The following is a 15,399-nucleotide window of genomic DNA, read 5'->3' as shown; positions in this document are numbered from 1 at the left end:
AGTTTTCCCAACCAGGCTCGGAGTGTCAGACGCTCGCGTTAGTGCAAAACCTCCGAGTTAACTTTTCCTCGACCGCGGTTTGCGGCTGGGGACCTTGAAAAATCGCATGTAGATTCGAGGTTGGGGCTCTAGGTCCTGGAGGGATTTTTTGCTACATGTATTTTCATTTTTTGCGTTATCAAGTTGTATCACTTAGGAAGCTGTTGAAGTTTCTCCATTCGTGCGAAAGAGGGCTAAGACCCTTCTCTCACCTAGATTTTTGCACGTTGCTCCTCAGTTTGCAGAAGCAGCAGCATCAGGTGTTATAATTTTGAGCCACCCTTTTTTTCTCTTCGGGGACTCAAGGCTACAAGGCAAATAGCGTGGCAGGCACTTCTTTCACCTTCACGGGTTCCGTACAAGTTCCCGCTGATCTCAGTTATTCCAATCTGCGTCCCCACCTTTCACACAGCTTCAGGAAGGACGGGACAGAGAGGGAGAGCTGGCCTTGACCGTCGAGCCCTCCGGGGGATTTAGAGGAAAGAGGGAGCTCTGGCCTTTCAGCCAGGAGAATAACGCTGGCTTCCCCGTAGCCATACTCGAGGCGCGAGGGACCCCGGTCCTCCCCGTCGGGAAGACGAGGGAGTAGAAATCCAAGCGCGTCTAGCTGGGTTAAGGCCAGCTCCGATGTGAGCAACTTTCCCGCAGCCATGGGGTCCGGGACACGCCAACCACTCAGCGAAGGGCTGCGCGGAACTGGCTGCAGGCGCTCACAATGCGAGTTCGCACCTTCGGGGCGGGCGCCAGCGCGTTGCCATGACAGCGGCACGCGAGGCGCGCGCCCGGGGGCCCGCCACCCCCAGGCGCGCGCGGCCTCCCCCCGCCCCGACCCCCCCCACTCCTGGTTGCAGAGCGCACCCCCCGCCCCCGGCTGTGGGAAGGGGCCGGGCCAGCCTCCTGACGTCTGTGCTGGGTTTGAAGATGGCTGCGGAGCCCAGCACCGGGCAGTGGCTGCGGCGGCGGCGGCGGGCTGGAAGCGCGGCAGGCGGGGGCTCCGCCTAGCGCGTGGGGCGCTGAGCAGAGAGGCGCGGAGGCGACGAGGGCGCGCGGGGGGCTTGGGGGGGCAGCTTGGCGTCGCCTCCCCGCCACCCGCCGCACCATGGGCAGCGCGGAGGACGCAGTCAAAGAGAAACTGCTGTGGAACGTGAAAAAGGAGGTAAAGTCGGGGCAAGGACCCCTTGGGGCTCGCGTCCCTGCCCGCGGGCCCGGGACTGGGGGGCCTCGAGAAGGTTCTCGCTTCCCCCTCCCGGGCGCGAGCGCTCACGGCCTGGTGCCCGGCGGGGGCGGGGTCCTGGACTGGCTGCGGCTCCCGCCTTTCTCCCGGATGTGGGGACAGCACCCCTCGGTCCGAGGGGCCAGGGCGGTGCTCCGGCATTTGTTTGCTCCGCTATCCCGCAGTTCCCCGCCCTGTGACGGCAACAGCCCTGGGAGACCAAGGTCGGGGGAGGGGCGGCGGCGATTTCTTGGAGAGGTGGTACTGACCATTCATTGCCGGTGCCGCCTGGAGAGGGGGCGGGGCCCCGCGGAGCCCCCGCAGAACGCTAAGCCGGTGGTTTGGGGGCTTAGCTCCGGTTTGCCCAAACCCAATTCAGGGATCCCTCTGGGAAGTGAGTCGCGGTTTCGGGAGGGTTCGTCCCACACCTCACTGCTTCTCACTCCACGCCCACCTCCCTTCCCAGAGACCACGGGGGGCGGGGGCGGGTTGAGAATGGTTTTTATGGCTCAGATTTTATGCCCGCTTGAGGACTCCCCACCCCGACACCAAATGTCAGGAAGAAGGGAGTCCTCCCCTCTACTACTGTCTTTTACGTTGGCGCTGCCCTAAAGCCCATTTCAATTTCATTGTGTTGGTGTGGGGGGGGGTAGCCATATGAATGACTCACCGAGTATGAGAGCTGGAGAGCTCAAACCTGCAGCGTGAATTAGAATGAATTAGGCCTCGGGAACCATGAACTCCCCACCTACCTTTGTGGCTGTCTTCTACCAGAGGTGCAATCTCCATGAGGGCAGGAAACCCATCTGTTTTGTCCTGTTCTGTGTCCAGGACCTGGCACACAGTAGGCCTTCAATGAGTATTTGGTAAATATCTTGGAGACTGCAAGATGGTGGGCATTCATAACCTTGGAATACTCTGAACCTAGCTCTGTGTGATTGAATAAGTTACCTAACCTTTTTGAGTTTTAATTTCTTCATGTCTGAAAGAAGGATGTGTACTTCATATCTAAAAGTTTACCATATTGGCTCCTTTACCCTTTCCTAGAGTTTCAGGATTAGAAAAGACTCTGGGTTCTCAAACTTCTGGAAGGCTCTGGATGGTTCTCCTGCATTAACTATGGCCTGTCCACTGTGCCCTAACATGTATTTGTTCCCCTGTCTCTTGTTTGAAGAAGAATAGTTGAAACCATCACCTTTTCGAGCTCTGTGTGAGAAGCTCCCTCATGACTTTCCTCTGGAGTGGCCAAGAAAGTATTTTAGGCCAGGAGTATTATCAGATCAGCATTCAAACCCCAGCCCTGGTCTCTCTAAGGAAAAGGGAAATCCCAGTTCTCAGGTTATCCTAAGGAAACAAGCAATCTAGTGACAGAGACTCATATGAACAATATAAACAAGAACAAAAAGGTAACCTTACCCAAACTATGGACATATGTGCTAGGATTGTTGGTGTGATCCAAATTTAGAGTTGATCAGTGATTAGGAAAGATTTCTGAGAAGACCGTGATTCTTTTTTCAATACTTAGAAGGCTCTTTTTTTTTTTTAAGATTTTATTTATTTATTTGACAGACAGAGATTACAAGTAGGCAGTCAGAGAGAGGAGGAAGCAGGCTCCCTGATGAGCAGAGAGCCCGATGTGGGGCTCGATCCCAGGACCCTGGGATCATGACCTGAGCTGAAGGCAGAGGCTTTAACCCATTGAGCCACCCAGGAGCCCCTAGAAGGCTCTTTGTACTACTCCAAGAATGATCCCTAAACAAATATGAGAAAAATCCAAAATATGTCACAGCTATGTGTATTACCTGACAAAGTTTAAGCTTCTCTCAATTCTTAGTTCCTTTCTGCCTTCAGCAGCTGATTTAGAGGGAAACATACCCTTTCCTCTTCTGTGAGTAGAAACATTGGGGGAAAATTTTAGGCAAGGCTGGTCTCTCAACACAAAACCTCTGGTGTAATTCTTGAGTAATCTGTAGGTTCTTCAAACCCCAAAATCTGCCCTACCCTCCTGTTTCAGATGCCTGCAGGTTGTTTGAGCTGTGACTTTATGCTCTGTTTAATACAAACGCTCCTTGGGAAGAAATCTAGGAAACTTTTAGCAGTTTAGAGTGCAGGATCAATCTGATTTCCCTCTACCTCACCGCTAATCATTAGCAGTTTCCAGTAGAGAGAAGCCTCCAGGTCCTTCCTCCCTCCTTCCCAGGCTTTAGAAGCTTTTCCATTCTCCAAACTATACAGTCCTAGGTGAGGGCCTTGGGAATGAAGGCAGCATCGAACACTGCATGCCTTGTCCAAAGAATGGCAAAGACACACACTGCCCAGAGCTTACTTGATCTGTAAGATTTTATACTGGGATTGAGGTAATCCATCCCTCTAATCTCCTGTATTAGTAGCTGTCTCTTGGCAGGTTCCCCCAGGACATCAAAAGTGCTTGACTTAAGTGTTGGGAGCAACTAAAACCTCATACATTGCTGATGGGAGTGTAAATTTGTATAACTACTTTGGAGAACTGTTTAGCAAAATCTAGCAAAGTGGAATATAGGTATCAAATGCCTTGTCTAGAAATATAAATCCAAAGAAATGAGCACCTATGTTCAATAACAGACGTATCTGTAATGTTCATGGCAGCGCTGTTCATGGCAGCCCCAAATTTAAAACTACCCACATGTCAGTCAATTGCAGTGTAATTGTGGTAACACAACAGAGAATGAATGCATACAACATACATACATACAACATGAACACATCTTACAGTCATACCAGAGAGCAGAAGAAACCCAGTCACAAAACACTACACACTGATTTCATCTATAAAAAGTATAAAAAACTTACAAAAGGGCTCTATGATGTAAGAAGTCAGGATAAGCAGATATCCTTGAGAGTAGTGACTGGAAGGAAGTATGACATTGGTGGGTGCTTGGGGGTGCTGGTCACATGTTCTATTTTTGCATCTGTGTATTGGTTTGACAGGTGTGTTCAGCTTGTAAAAATTCATCAAGCTATATAATCATGATACATACTTTTTTCTGTAGTTTTACTATCCATCAATAAAAAGGCTGTATGTGTATATGGTTTTTTTTTTAAAGTGCGTTCTTAAAGAAAGATGTGACTGCTCATCTTAGAAGGTAACTGGAAGCTTTTATATCCAGGTAGGAACCAAAACATCAGGGTTTTATTGAGACAGAAAGAAGGCTGGGCTTGCAAGCATGTGGAGAATGTCTCTGAGGCCTGGATGAACCTCCCCCTAACCTTGGAGCAGAGGAAGTAAATGAGGGGCAGGTTGCTTATCTACACCCTGTAGTGAGCTAGCTTGTCCCGAAAGGAAAGTGTGTCTGCCCAGAAGCCCTTCTCCAGCGAAGTACAGATGAGCAAACATCATCCTGTCCTCCACAGTGGGACACTTCCTCCTGAACTGCACATCTGCACTGATTGCTTGGTGGACTTATGACCTCTCTTCCTGGTTGCCTTTTCAGGAAGACACTTTGCTTCCACACCTCTTCCATCCCTACTTATTCTCCACCCTGCAAGTATCCGAACCCAAACTAGGAGAGCAGGGCCGAGCTATTTACTTGCCCACAGGTCTTGGATTGGAAAAATAAATAAGATGCTGCCCATTTGTCCACAGGTGAAGCAAATCATGGAGGAGGCTGTCACCAGGAAGTTTGTGCATGAGGACAGCAGCCACATCATTGCTCTGTGTGGTGAGTGACTGGGGGCTGATGGGAAGTGGATTGAGAACTGCAGACACTGTTCCAAGCCAAGGAAAGAACAGTCCTCAGGTTTAGTAGTTTTCAGATAGGGCTGCAAGTTAGAATCGAACTTTGAAGCATTTGAGATCTCCCTGGGCCTGGTCCCCGACCTACTCAATCAGGATCTCTAGGGCCCAAGGATCTACATATATCTAATTCCTTTGATTTTTTTGTGTGCATCAGAGTCACCCAAAGAGCTTGTTAAAACACAGATTCCTGAGTCCCAACCCTGGAATTTCTGATTCTGGTAGGTCTGGGCTGGGCCTGAGAATCTGCATTTCTGACAGAGGGTTCTGATGCTGTTGGTCCACGGACCACACCTTGAAGGCCACTGACCTAGAAAATTCTGGTTTGGGAACCACTGCTCTGGTTTGTTTGTTTGTTTTTAAGATTTTATTTATTTATTTGGCAGAGGGATCACAATTAGTCAGAGAGAGGGTGGGGAAGCAGGCTCTTTGCTGAGCAGAGACGCCCCCTCCCCCATGTTGGGCTCGATCCCAGGACCCTAAGATCATGACCTGAGCTGAAGGCAGAGGCTTAACCCACTGAGCCACCCAGGTGCTCCAGCTCTGGTTTATTTTTACTTTAACTTTACAGGAAGGGTTTGTGTTTTGGGTTGCTTTCTGTGCACATCTACATTCTAATTGACCACACCTGTGTTGTTCTGGCATCCCAGCTCTCCAAGCACTGGATTGGGTGCACAACAACATGAGCTACGATAGGAGGGAAAGCCAGAAGCCCTCATGCCTCACAAGGGGAAAAGTCCGTAATGAACCATCCCTCTCTGTGAAGACTCCTGCCTTTGCAGGGCAAGCCTTTCTACATACACTAGAGTTTTCTTGGATTTCCAGGAATTCAGGCTTCCTTTCAGCTCTCTTTCTGAGGGGACAGCTTGCCATCTCTGTGTTGTTTTCGTTGGCCTCTGAGATTGGTATTTGGGATTTGTGGAAGGGAGGTTGTATATTTCTGAGAGGAAGGAATGGAAGGAGCAAGTAAGGGAAGGAACACTGTTTGACAGTACTGTGGTGAGGCAGATAGAGCTGCCCACCATCAGTCTAGCAACAAATCTGAGGGTCTGCTAGGAGCCAGATCCTGTTCTCCGGATGGGGAAACAACAGTAACGAGGTTGACAGAGTCTCTGCCCCCAAGGGGATTACATTTTGTGGGGAGAGAGACAACCAAATGCACACATAAATGTATCCTGTAATAAAGGTATGAAGAAAAATAAAGCAGAGAGGTGAGGGAGAGCAGCTGGGAAGAGATGGCCTGTGAGCAGAGCCTGAATGATAGACTGAGGAATCACGTGAATCCTGGTGCTCTGCTTAATTATGTCATCTTGGACAAGTTTCTTAACTTCTGTCACTCTTAGCTGACTCCCCTAAAAACAGGATGATGATTCCTATATCAAGGAATTTTATGAGGGATGAGACGATGCATGTGAGTGTTTCTAGCATGGTAAGAGCTCAGGAAATGTCTGTCTTTCCTTCTCTTTTTGGATGTTGAGGCTGAAACTGGGTTTGGAGGATTTGAGTTCCCACCATCTTCCCTTTGGGTAAGTTTCCCAGTTCTTCGAGATGACATTATGATTCCCAGGTTTATGAGGAGCAATCTAATCTCACCTTTTCTCAGACAGAACCTATGTTAGGGGAGAAGCATGGTAGTCTTGCAGTAAGTGGCTTTGAATAATATTTGAACTCTACTCCTTTCCACCTGTGTTGTGTGCCCCTGACATCAGCCACTTTCTATCATTTTCACCAGAAGGGCTTTGCAGGTGGCCAATTATTCATGACTTAATTCCTTATCCAGACCACATACAACAAATACAGACAACAGAATAAAATAGCGCAAACAGCTTGTGCATGGGCGCCACATGTGGGTGGCCAAGGGGGACTAGGGGAAAGAGAGGCAGGGAGAAGAGTTGTGGGTATCCCACATTCAGGCCAGTTAGGATGAGCAGCAACTGTCAGCTCTCCTCTGATCAGTACAGGGCCCCCAGGAAGCAGCGGAGCTTTCACTTTTGTCTCCTGCCTGGAAGCCCAGGGTTCTAACAGGCAGAGATAGTACCCTCAAAAGGAATGCTTCTACTTTCAGCCAGGTTTAGATGCTGAAACAGAACAGGGGTCTCTGAAATAGACACAAGTCTCCAAGGTTCTACTGGATCTCAGGAGGTGCCTTAGGTCTGCCAGTGCGAACTTAAATGTCCAAAATCAGACAATGGCCCACATAGGGCGCCTGGGTGGCTCAGTGGGTTAAAGCCTCTGCCTTCGGCTCAGGTCATGATCCCAGGGTCCTGAGATCGAGCCCTACATCGGGCTCTCTGCTCAGTGGGGAGCCTGCTTCCCCCACTCTTCTCTGCCTGCCTCTGCCTAATTGTGATCTCTGTCTGTCAAATAAGTAAATAAAATCTAAAAAAAAAAAAAAATGGTCCGCACAAGAAGCTATCCAGGTGTGAGACTGCAGGCAGTGGTGTTGGGGACTGGGGTAAACTGAATATTGCTTGCCCCCGTTCAGCTCCTGCAAGAATGCCAACCCAGGCTTGCCATGGCCTTTGTTTTATTTTAAGAGAAGCAAGAAGCCTGGATTTTTATATGAAATTTCCTAATTTTTAAAGATTGATGACTGATTCCCATTGTGTATTTGTTTTAAGTAGGCATCATGCCCAGCATGGAGCGCAACACAGGGCTTGAACTCATGATCAAGAGTTGGACGCTTGGGGGCGCCTGAGTGGCTCAGTGGGTTAAAGCATCCTCCTTCGGCTCAGGTCATGATCCCAGGGTCCTGGGATCGAGCCCCACCCACATTGGGCTCTCTGCTCAGCAGGGAGCCTGCTTCCTCCTCTCTCTCTCTCTCTCTCTCTCTGCCTACTTGTGATCTCTGTCTGTCAAATAAATAAATAAAATCTTTAAAAAAAAAAAAAAAAAAGAGTTGGACGCTTGGGTGCCTGGGTGGCTCAGTGGGTTAAGCTGCTGCCTTTGGCTCAGGTCATGGTCTCAGGGTCCTGGGATTGAGTCCCACATCGGGCTCTCTGCTCAGCAGGGAGCCTGCTTCTCTCTTTCTCTCTCTCTCTCTGCCTGCTTCTCCATCTACTTGTGATCTCTCTCGCGCTGTCAAATAAATAAATAAATAAATAAATAGAAAATAAGAGTTGGACACTTAAAGGACTGAGTCACAAAGACACCCCATAGTTCCCATATTTTTTTTTAAAGATTTTATTTATTTATTTAACAGAGAGAGACACAGTGAGAGAGAGAGAGAGAGAGAACACAAGCAGGGGGAGTGGGAGAGGGAGAAGCAGGCTTCCCATCTAGCAGGGAGCCCGATGCAGGGCTCGATCCTGGACCCTGGGGATCATATCCGGAGCCCAAGGCAGACACTTAACAACTGAGCCACCCAAGCGCCCCCTCTGGCTTTTTGAAGACTTGATATGCCAGTCTCCTTCACCGCTGGACAAATGCTCAGAAATGTATTTCTGGTCTGAAGTAGATCCAGTCTTTTTTTTTTTTTTTTTTTTTTTTTTTAAGTAGATCCAGTCTTATACTTGCTCCTGCTATTGTCCCAACCACATCCAGAATTCAGCTTTGTTCTGGAAGGAATCAGAGTGTGGAGAGGATACTAAGAGATCCGAACAGAGCAAAGGCTGTGCAGGTTGTGTTAACCATGGAGTGGCCACATTCCCTAGAGCACTGGGGCCCTGGGCCCCTCTGCTGTGTCTGGGCCCCTCTGCTCTTGGCAGAGGAGAGCAGGGCCTGGGCAAGATGAGCTGCTCTCAGCTTCCTTAGAGTGGAGATATTTGAACTGGAAACAGAATCTTCCCGGAAAGCCTTGGAAATGGAACTGAAGAATCCCGGAGTTGAGCCCTGACCCTGGGCAAACCTAGGGGAGTTGTGCCAGACCACTGTTCCTATTACAGGAGGAGGAGAAGTGTGGTTGTTCCTAAACCTGTTTGTCCAGAAGCTGGTCAGGCCCTGTAGGTAGAAACCTTGTGAGGAAGCTTTGCTGGCAAGCTATGGCTAGCAGTGGGGAGGGCTTCTCCCTCCTGCAGGCAGAGGCTGGATCTTGGGGAGTAAGCCCAAAGCTATCACTGTAGGAAAGGGTTCTCTGATATCACTTTTTTATCTTAAGAAGGCTTGTCAAGTTTGCATTTCATTTCATAATCTGGTCCTTGAAATGTTTAATATAAAGACATACTATTGAATCAAATTAATGCACCTTGATTTCTTTTTTTTTCTTTTTTTAAAGATTTCATTTATTTATTTGATAGAGAAAGAGAGATCACAAGGCAGGCAGAGGGAGGGGGAAGCAGGCTCCCTGCTGAGCAGAGAACCTGATGTGGGGCTCGATCCCAGCACCCTGAGATCATGACCTGAACCAAAGGCAGAGGCCTAACCCACTGAGCCACCCAGGTCCTCTTGCACCTTGATTTCTCTGTGGTTTCTTAAATCCCCAGGTGTAAGCTGATGTCTCCTGCCACCTCCTCCCCCCAAGGGCAAGGGGCTTTCAACCTCTTTTAAGTTTTATTTGATAAGTACCCCATGTAGGGCTCAAACGCACAACCCCAAGATCAAGAGTCTCCTCCTCTTGAGCTAGCCAGGTGCCCCGGGTGCTTTTAGCTTTCACTTTGGGGCACCTCAAGGTTAGGGTTAAGCACCAAACTGTCCCAGATTTCGCTTTTGAACTCTGCATTTGTAATAATAATATACATGCTTAAAGAGGACATGTTTACTGTCCCCGTCAGGGATCTGAGGGAATTCAGGCATCAACACTTGAGCATGGAGTGTTGCAATGGAGAAGCAATGGAGAAGCTACCATTTCTCTGAACCTGAACCTGCCCTTCTTCAGGCTCCCGGCTGGGTGTGGCTGCCTCCACAGTATTTCTGTGTACTCTGTTCTGATTGGCCACTGACTTTGGATTTTAACCTTTGCTGGGTAGAACAGGTTTTTGCTGGCCTGGCACAGCAGGTTCTCAGACTCAGCACAGAAGGCATTTGGGGTGAGGGGTGCCCTGGTGGCTCAGTCTTTGGGCATCTGCCTTCAGCTCAGATCGTGATCCCAGGGTCCTGGGATCAAGCCTTCATATTGGGGCTCCCTGCTCAGCAGAGAGCCTCCTTCTCTCCCTCTGCTGCTCCCCCTGCTTATGCACGGGCTCACATGCTCTCTCTCCCTCTGTCAAATAAATAAATATGTAAAATGCTTAAAAAAAAAAAAAAGAAGGCCTTAGGGGCAGGGCCTAGGCCCAGCTCGGGCTTGCCACTCCGTGACCAGAGTCCCAGATCTCCCTGCACAGATCTTAGCGTGAGGATTGCTGCTTCAGGCTGAAGATGAGCCTAATGGCAGACGAGGTGGAGTCTGTGGAGCCTGGAGCGGCACCAGGGCATTATTAACAACCGGCTCCCCGCTCCGCGTTGCTAAGCAGCTTTCATTAGCCTGGAAGGTCAGCAGGCTGTGGTGCACTCCTCTGGGGAATGGTGACTCTAACAAGCTGGGAGAGAAGCAGGTGCTGCGGCGGGATTGCCTCTCACCTGAGATGCCACAGCCAGAGCTATTTCAGCACACGCTGATATTCAGACTCCAGGCCGTTTTTAGTCTGTGAAAGGGATTCCTTCTCTCTTCATCCCACCCAGACTGAATGAACAGCTCACTCTCAGGGTATCTGGCTTCTGCCTTCTATTTGCAAAAAATCAAGTAAGAAGGAATGCCCCCTGGGGAAGGGACTCCTCTCCCTTGCCTTGGGATGAGGCTGAGGGCCTGTGGTGCTGGTGGTCTGTAGCCCAGACACAAGGGTGACCATGGCCAGTTACTCAGCAGCTCTGAACCCACCCCAGGAGGCTGATGGGAGCACTAACAGAGTGACACAGGTAAAACACACAGTGTGGAGTCAGGTATGCATTAGGTGCTCAATAAATGTTGCTCTTATCATCATCACCACCACCACCACCAGCAACTTTCTACTTTGTTCCTCAAAATGATCCTACAGGGGAGGGGGATGGATGAAATAGGTGAAGGGGATTAAGATCACACTAACCGTGGTGATGAACGCTTACTAATGGAACTATTGAATTGTTAGGGTGTACATCTGAAACTAATGTAACACTGCACATTAATTACATTGGAATTAAAAACAGAAAATGAGGGGCGCCTGGGTGGATCAGTCATTAAGTGTCTACCTTCTGCTTGGGTTGTGATCCCAGGGTCCTGGGATCTAGCCCCACTTCGGGCTCGCCGCTTGCCGGGAATCCTGCCTCTTCTCTCCCTCTTCCACTCTTGCTTGTGCTATATCTCTCTCTGTCAAATAAATAAATAATTTTTTTTTTTTTAAAAGGAAACTAGGGGCGCCTGGATGGCTCGGTGGGTTAAAGCCTCTGCCTTTGGCTCAGGTCATGATCTCAGGGTCCTGGGATCGAGCCCCGAGTCAGGCTTTCTGCTCAGCGGGGAACCTGCTTCCTCCTCTCTCTCTGCCTGCCTCTCTGTCTACTTGTGATCTCTGTCGAATAAATAAATAAAATCTTAAAAAAAAAATAAAATAAAAATGAAACTAATCCCTTATCATATATATGGTTTGCAATATTTTTTTTTAAAAAGGAAAAAAATTTTGTAGGTGCACTCAAGTTATTATATACATCTTTTTTTTTTTTAAGATTTTATTTATTTGAGAGAGAGAGAATGAGAGAGAGAGAGCATGAGATGGGGAAGGGTCAGAGGGAGAAGCAGACTCTGCCTAGCAGGCAGACCGATACAGGACTCGATCCTGGGATTCCAGGATCATGACCTGAGCCGAAGGCAGTCGCCCAACCAACTGAGCCACCCAGGCACCCCTATTATATACATCTTTTAAAAAGAGTCTTTTACAGATATGTATTGAAATAGTCATAGATAAAAATATATGATATCTAAAATTTACTTCAGGATGATCTGGGGATAAGTGAAAAAGTGGTTAGAGATGGTATAGCTGAAACAAGATGGGTCATGACTTGACCATTGCTTGGATTAGATGATAGGTACATGGTGTTCATTCTGTCATTCTTTTTACTTGGTATATATTTGGTATTTTCCATAATGAAGTTAAAAAAAAAAAAGGGTCGCCTGGGTGGCTCAGTGGTTAAGGGTCTGCCTTCGGCTGCTGATCCCACGGTTCTGGGGTCAAGCCCTGCATTGGGCTCCCTATGCAGGGAACCTGCTTCTCCTTCTCCCACTCCTCCTGCTTATGTTCCCTCTCTTGCTGTGTCTCTGTCAAATAAATATATAAAATCCTTAAAAAGATTAAAATAAATAAAAGGAGGAGGAAGAGATATAACGAGTAACGACAACTCTCCTGAGAAATTTTTCATAAAGGGGAGCATCTAAATGGCTCAATACCTGAATGGGGATATAGGACCAAGGGTGGTGGGTTTCGGTTTTTGTTTTTTGGGTTTTGTTTTGTTTTTTTTTTGAGTCAGAGAAGCTACAGAATATTTATGTGCAAATGGGGAGAACCTAATAGGGAAACATTAAAGATACAGGGAAGGGAAGTGATGTTTGCTGGAATCATGTCCTTGAGAGGTGAAAGGGGCTGAAACCCAGTATGTTGGTAGACAGAGTACTGTAGAGAACAGCACAGCCAGACCATCTGTAGGGACAGGAGAGAAGGCAGGGGTTGGGCCTGAGGTGTGGGGAAGAAAGGCACCAATGTGAATGATACCTTCAGGGTACTTGAGAAGTAATAAAGGAGACTTTTGTACCTCTGCATAGCCTGTTGCTTGTAGTCACTCAAAACCTATTGAGATGGGACCTGTTCACTTCCCTCACTGCAGCTGAAGCTCAGAGAGATTTAGCGGTTTGCACAAAGTCAAATAGCTAGTAGGAATCCCTATCCCTCTTCCTCCAAAGCCAGTGCTACCCAAGGATGGGTCTGCCCGTGGGGCCTACCTAGGAGAGAGCCTTGAGGTTGGGGCATTGAGTTGCAGTTGGCCCCTGTGGAGACATGGCTGGTTCATGTCACCAAGCAGTGGACTCGTGGTATTCAGGGATACTCTGGGAGACAGTGGATCCCTTGCTGAGCTGAGCGAGGCCAGCTCTGGCCTGCTTCCCTGCAAAGCCACGGTGAGTGGTGTACTCGCAGATTCTGCCCTACGTCTCCATCAGGGCAAAGAAGATAGGTATATGTGGTAGGAATTTCATTTTCCTCACCTGCCGGGTTCTGGACTATCAGGGCCGTGCTTTCTCCTCACACTGAAAACCTGAATGGGAGCGTTGCTTTCTTGTCTTAGGGCACTGAACAGGGCCGAGTGCCCCGGAAAGCTGAAGTAGTCAGCGTCACTAGTGCCGGCTGAGAGAAAGTATACTCTAGTTACCATAAAAATGCTCGTTCCAGGTGAAAGTAGCTGTTACAGATCAATGGGTGGAAATAGCCAGCCGGGGAAGTGGGGAGGAGAGAGATAGATGATGCCTGCACTCTCCCCTTTGTCCTTCCCACTTCATCTGCTACATTCAAAATACTGATTTCTCCCCTTGGCAGTTGGAGGAAGTTCCTGCTTAAAAAAAGGCTGCCCATCCCACCAGTTCCTTTATCTCCAGGGAGGGTGCTATTCTTTTGGCAGTCTTGATTCCACCATCCAAGCCATTCAGCTTTTATTATTTATTTATTTATTTACTTACTTACTTAATTATTTATTTTGCCATTCAGCTTTTAAATATTCTGCTCTAGGGGCACCTGGCTGTCTCAGTGGAGTGTGCGTCTCTTGATCTCGGGGTCATGAGTTTGAGCCCCATGTGCACCACAGAGCTTACTTTAAAAATATTTTTTAGAGGCGCCTGGGTAACTCAATGAGTTAAGCCTCTGCCTTCAGCTCAGGTCATGATCTCAGGGTCCTGGAATCGAGCCCCGCATTGGGTTCTCTGCTTAGCGGGGAGCCTGTTTCCCCCTCTTTCTCTCTGCATGCCTCTCTGCCTACTTGTGGTCTCTCTCTCTCTGTGTCAAATAAAATAAATAAAATCTTTAAATAAATATATAAAATATTTTTTAATGGGCACCTGGGTGGCTCAGTTGCTTAAGTATCTACCTTCAGCTTGGGTCTTGATCCCAGGATCCTGGGATTGAGTCCCGTGTCCAGCTCCTTACTCATCAGGGAGTCTGCCCCAACCCCTGCTCATGCTCATGTGCATGCTCGCTCTCTCTCAAATAAATAAGATATTTTAAAAATTTTACTAATAAAATTTTAAAAATAAAATTCTGCTCTAGTGTCCTCAAAAACTCCAGGATCCAAACCAGCCACCTGTGGCTGACTGCTCCACTCAGCACCATCCTCACTTGGGTTCTCTATGGAGACTACAACCAAACGCCCCCATTGCACAGATGGCAGCCAGCAGAGGTGGGGGAGCAGAAATTACTTGCCGCACCTGCTCTTTCCATTACCAGCCCTTCGTGGCTCAGAGCCTTGGGCTTAGCCTTCACGTCAGACTGTGCTAGCTCTGGATGCAGTGTCCCTACATCTCAACCAACTGGCCTGGTTATCTGAAGGACATTCAGTGGATCCCCCAATTACCAGGCCCCTTGGCTGCTAAGCACAGTTTTAAACATAGGTATGTATGTGAGAGCCAGGGTTGTTGCTAAGGTTCCCTGGGCTGATTGAGGATCCTTCTCAACCACTGCTGCCTGTCCTGGGCAGCCATAGTTTTAGGCCATTCTTCTGGTCCCTTGAGCTACCTCAGCTTGTCTTACCTGCTGAATGGTTTTTCTGGTCTGTGGCTAAGCTCAGTAGAGCCCATGTGCTCTTGGGAGGGTGGGGAACCAAGCCAGTTGGGAGGGATTACTGAGGGACTTGGTGAAGGACTGGATGCCCATGGACAGACCCAGCCTTTTTGGGTTTTGTGAGTTTTGGTTCACCTCCAGGCTAGAGAAAGTATCTCGCATCATCTCATTATAGAATCACGGGATCTGGGTTGGAATGGTCACCTGTTTAATTATTATGATTAGTATTCTGATTGGGTAATATGTTACCTGGTTCAAAAATCAAAAGTGTACAAAAAGTGTACAGTGTAAAGTTTACTCCTTTACCTGGCTCCATTCACCCACTTTTCCTCCACTTACCCATTTGCACATTGGTAACCGCTACCACTTTTTGTTTCTTATGCATCCTTCCAGAATTTTTTATCCTAGTAATAGAAATTATATTCTTTGTTTCCCGTACACACACACTTTTTGTAACAAAAAAGTATGCAGTCATACTTCTTGCTTTAGGGGACACTTCATTGTTAGTTCCTAGAAAACACCCTCACTCATTTTCAGAGCTGTAGAATAATCCGTTGTATGAATATACCATATTTACTTAACCCATTCCCGTTGATGGACACGAGGATAGTTTCCAGTCTCTTGCTGTTGTAACTAAGTAATCTTGCAGTGATATCTGTAGACTAGATTCTCAGAAG

General features: G+C 48.2%; 1 protein-coding gene across 7 annotated transcripts in view; it reads left to right on the top strand.

Moving 5' to 3' along the window:
• The first annotated feature begins 810 nt into the window (after positions 1-810).
• Positions 811-15,399, top strand: part of SGSM2 (small G protein signaling modulator 2) — a 35,951-nt gene continuing 21,362 nt past the window's right edge. For 2 of the 7 annotated variants that reach the window (XM_032320412.1, XM_032320411.1), the window contains exon 1: positions 4,875-4,950. Coding sequence is in view for 5 of the 7 variants with exons in the window: in XM_032320407.1 (XP_032176298.1) it covers positions 1,139-1,195; positions 4,875-4,950 (133 nt within the window). In the remaining 2 variants the exon portion in view is untranslated. Of the gene's footprint in view, positions 1,196-4,874; positions 4,951-15,399 lie in introns of those variants that run through there. The other 5 variants (XM_032320407.1, XM_032320405.1, XM_032320406.1 and 2 more) reach the window with 5 other exon arrangements.

The sequence above is a fragment of the Mustela erminea genome, chromosome 18 (assembly GCF_009829155.1).
Source record: "Mustela erminea isolate mMusErm1 chromosome 18, mMusErm1.Pri, whole genome shotgun sequence".
NCBI classification, from domain to species: domain Eukaryota; kingdom Metazoa; phylum Chordata; class Mammalia; order Carnivora; family Mustelidae; genus Mustela; species Mustela erminea.
This window is presented reverse-complemented; position numbering and strand designations above follow the sequence as displayed.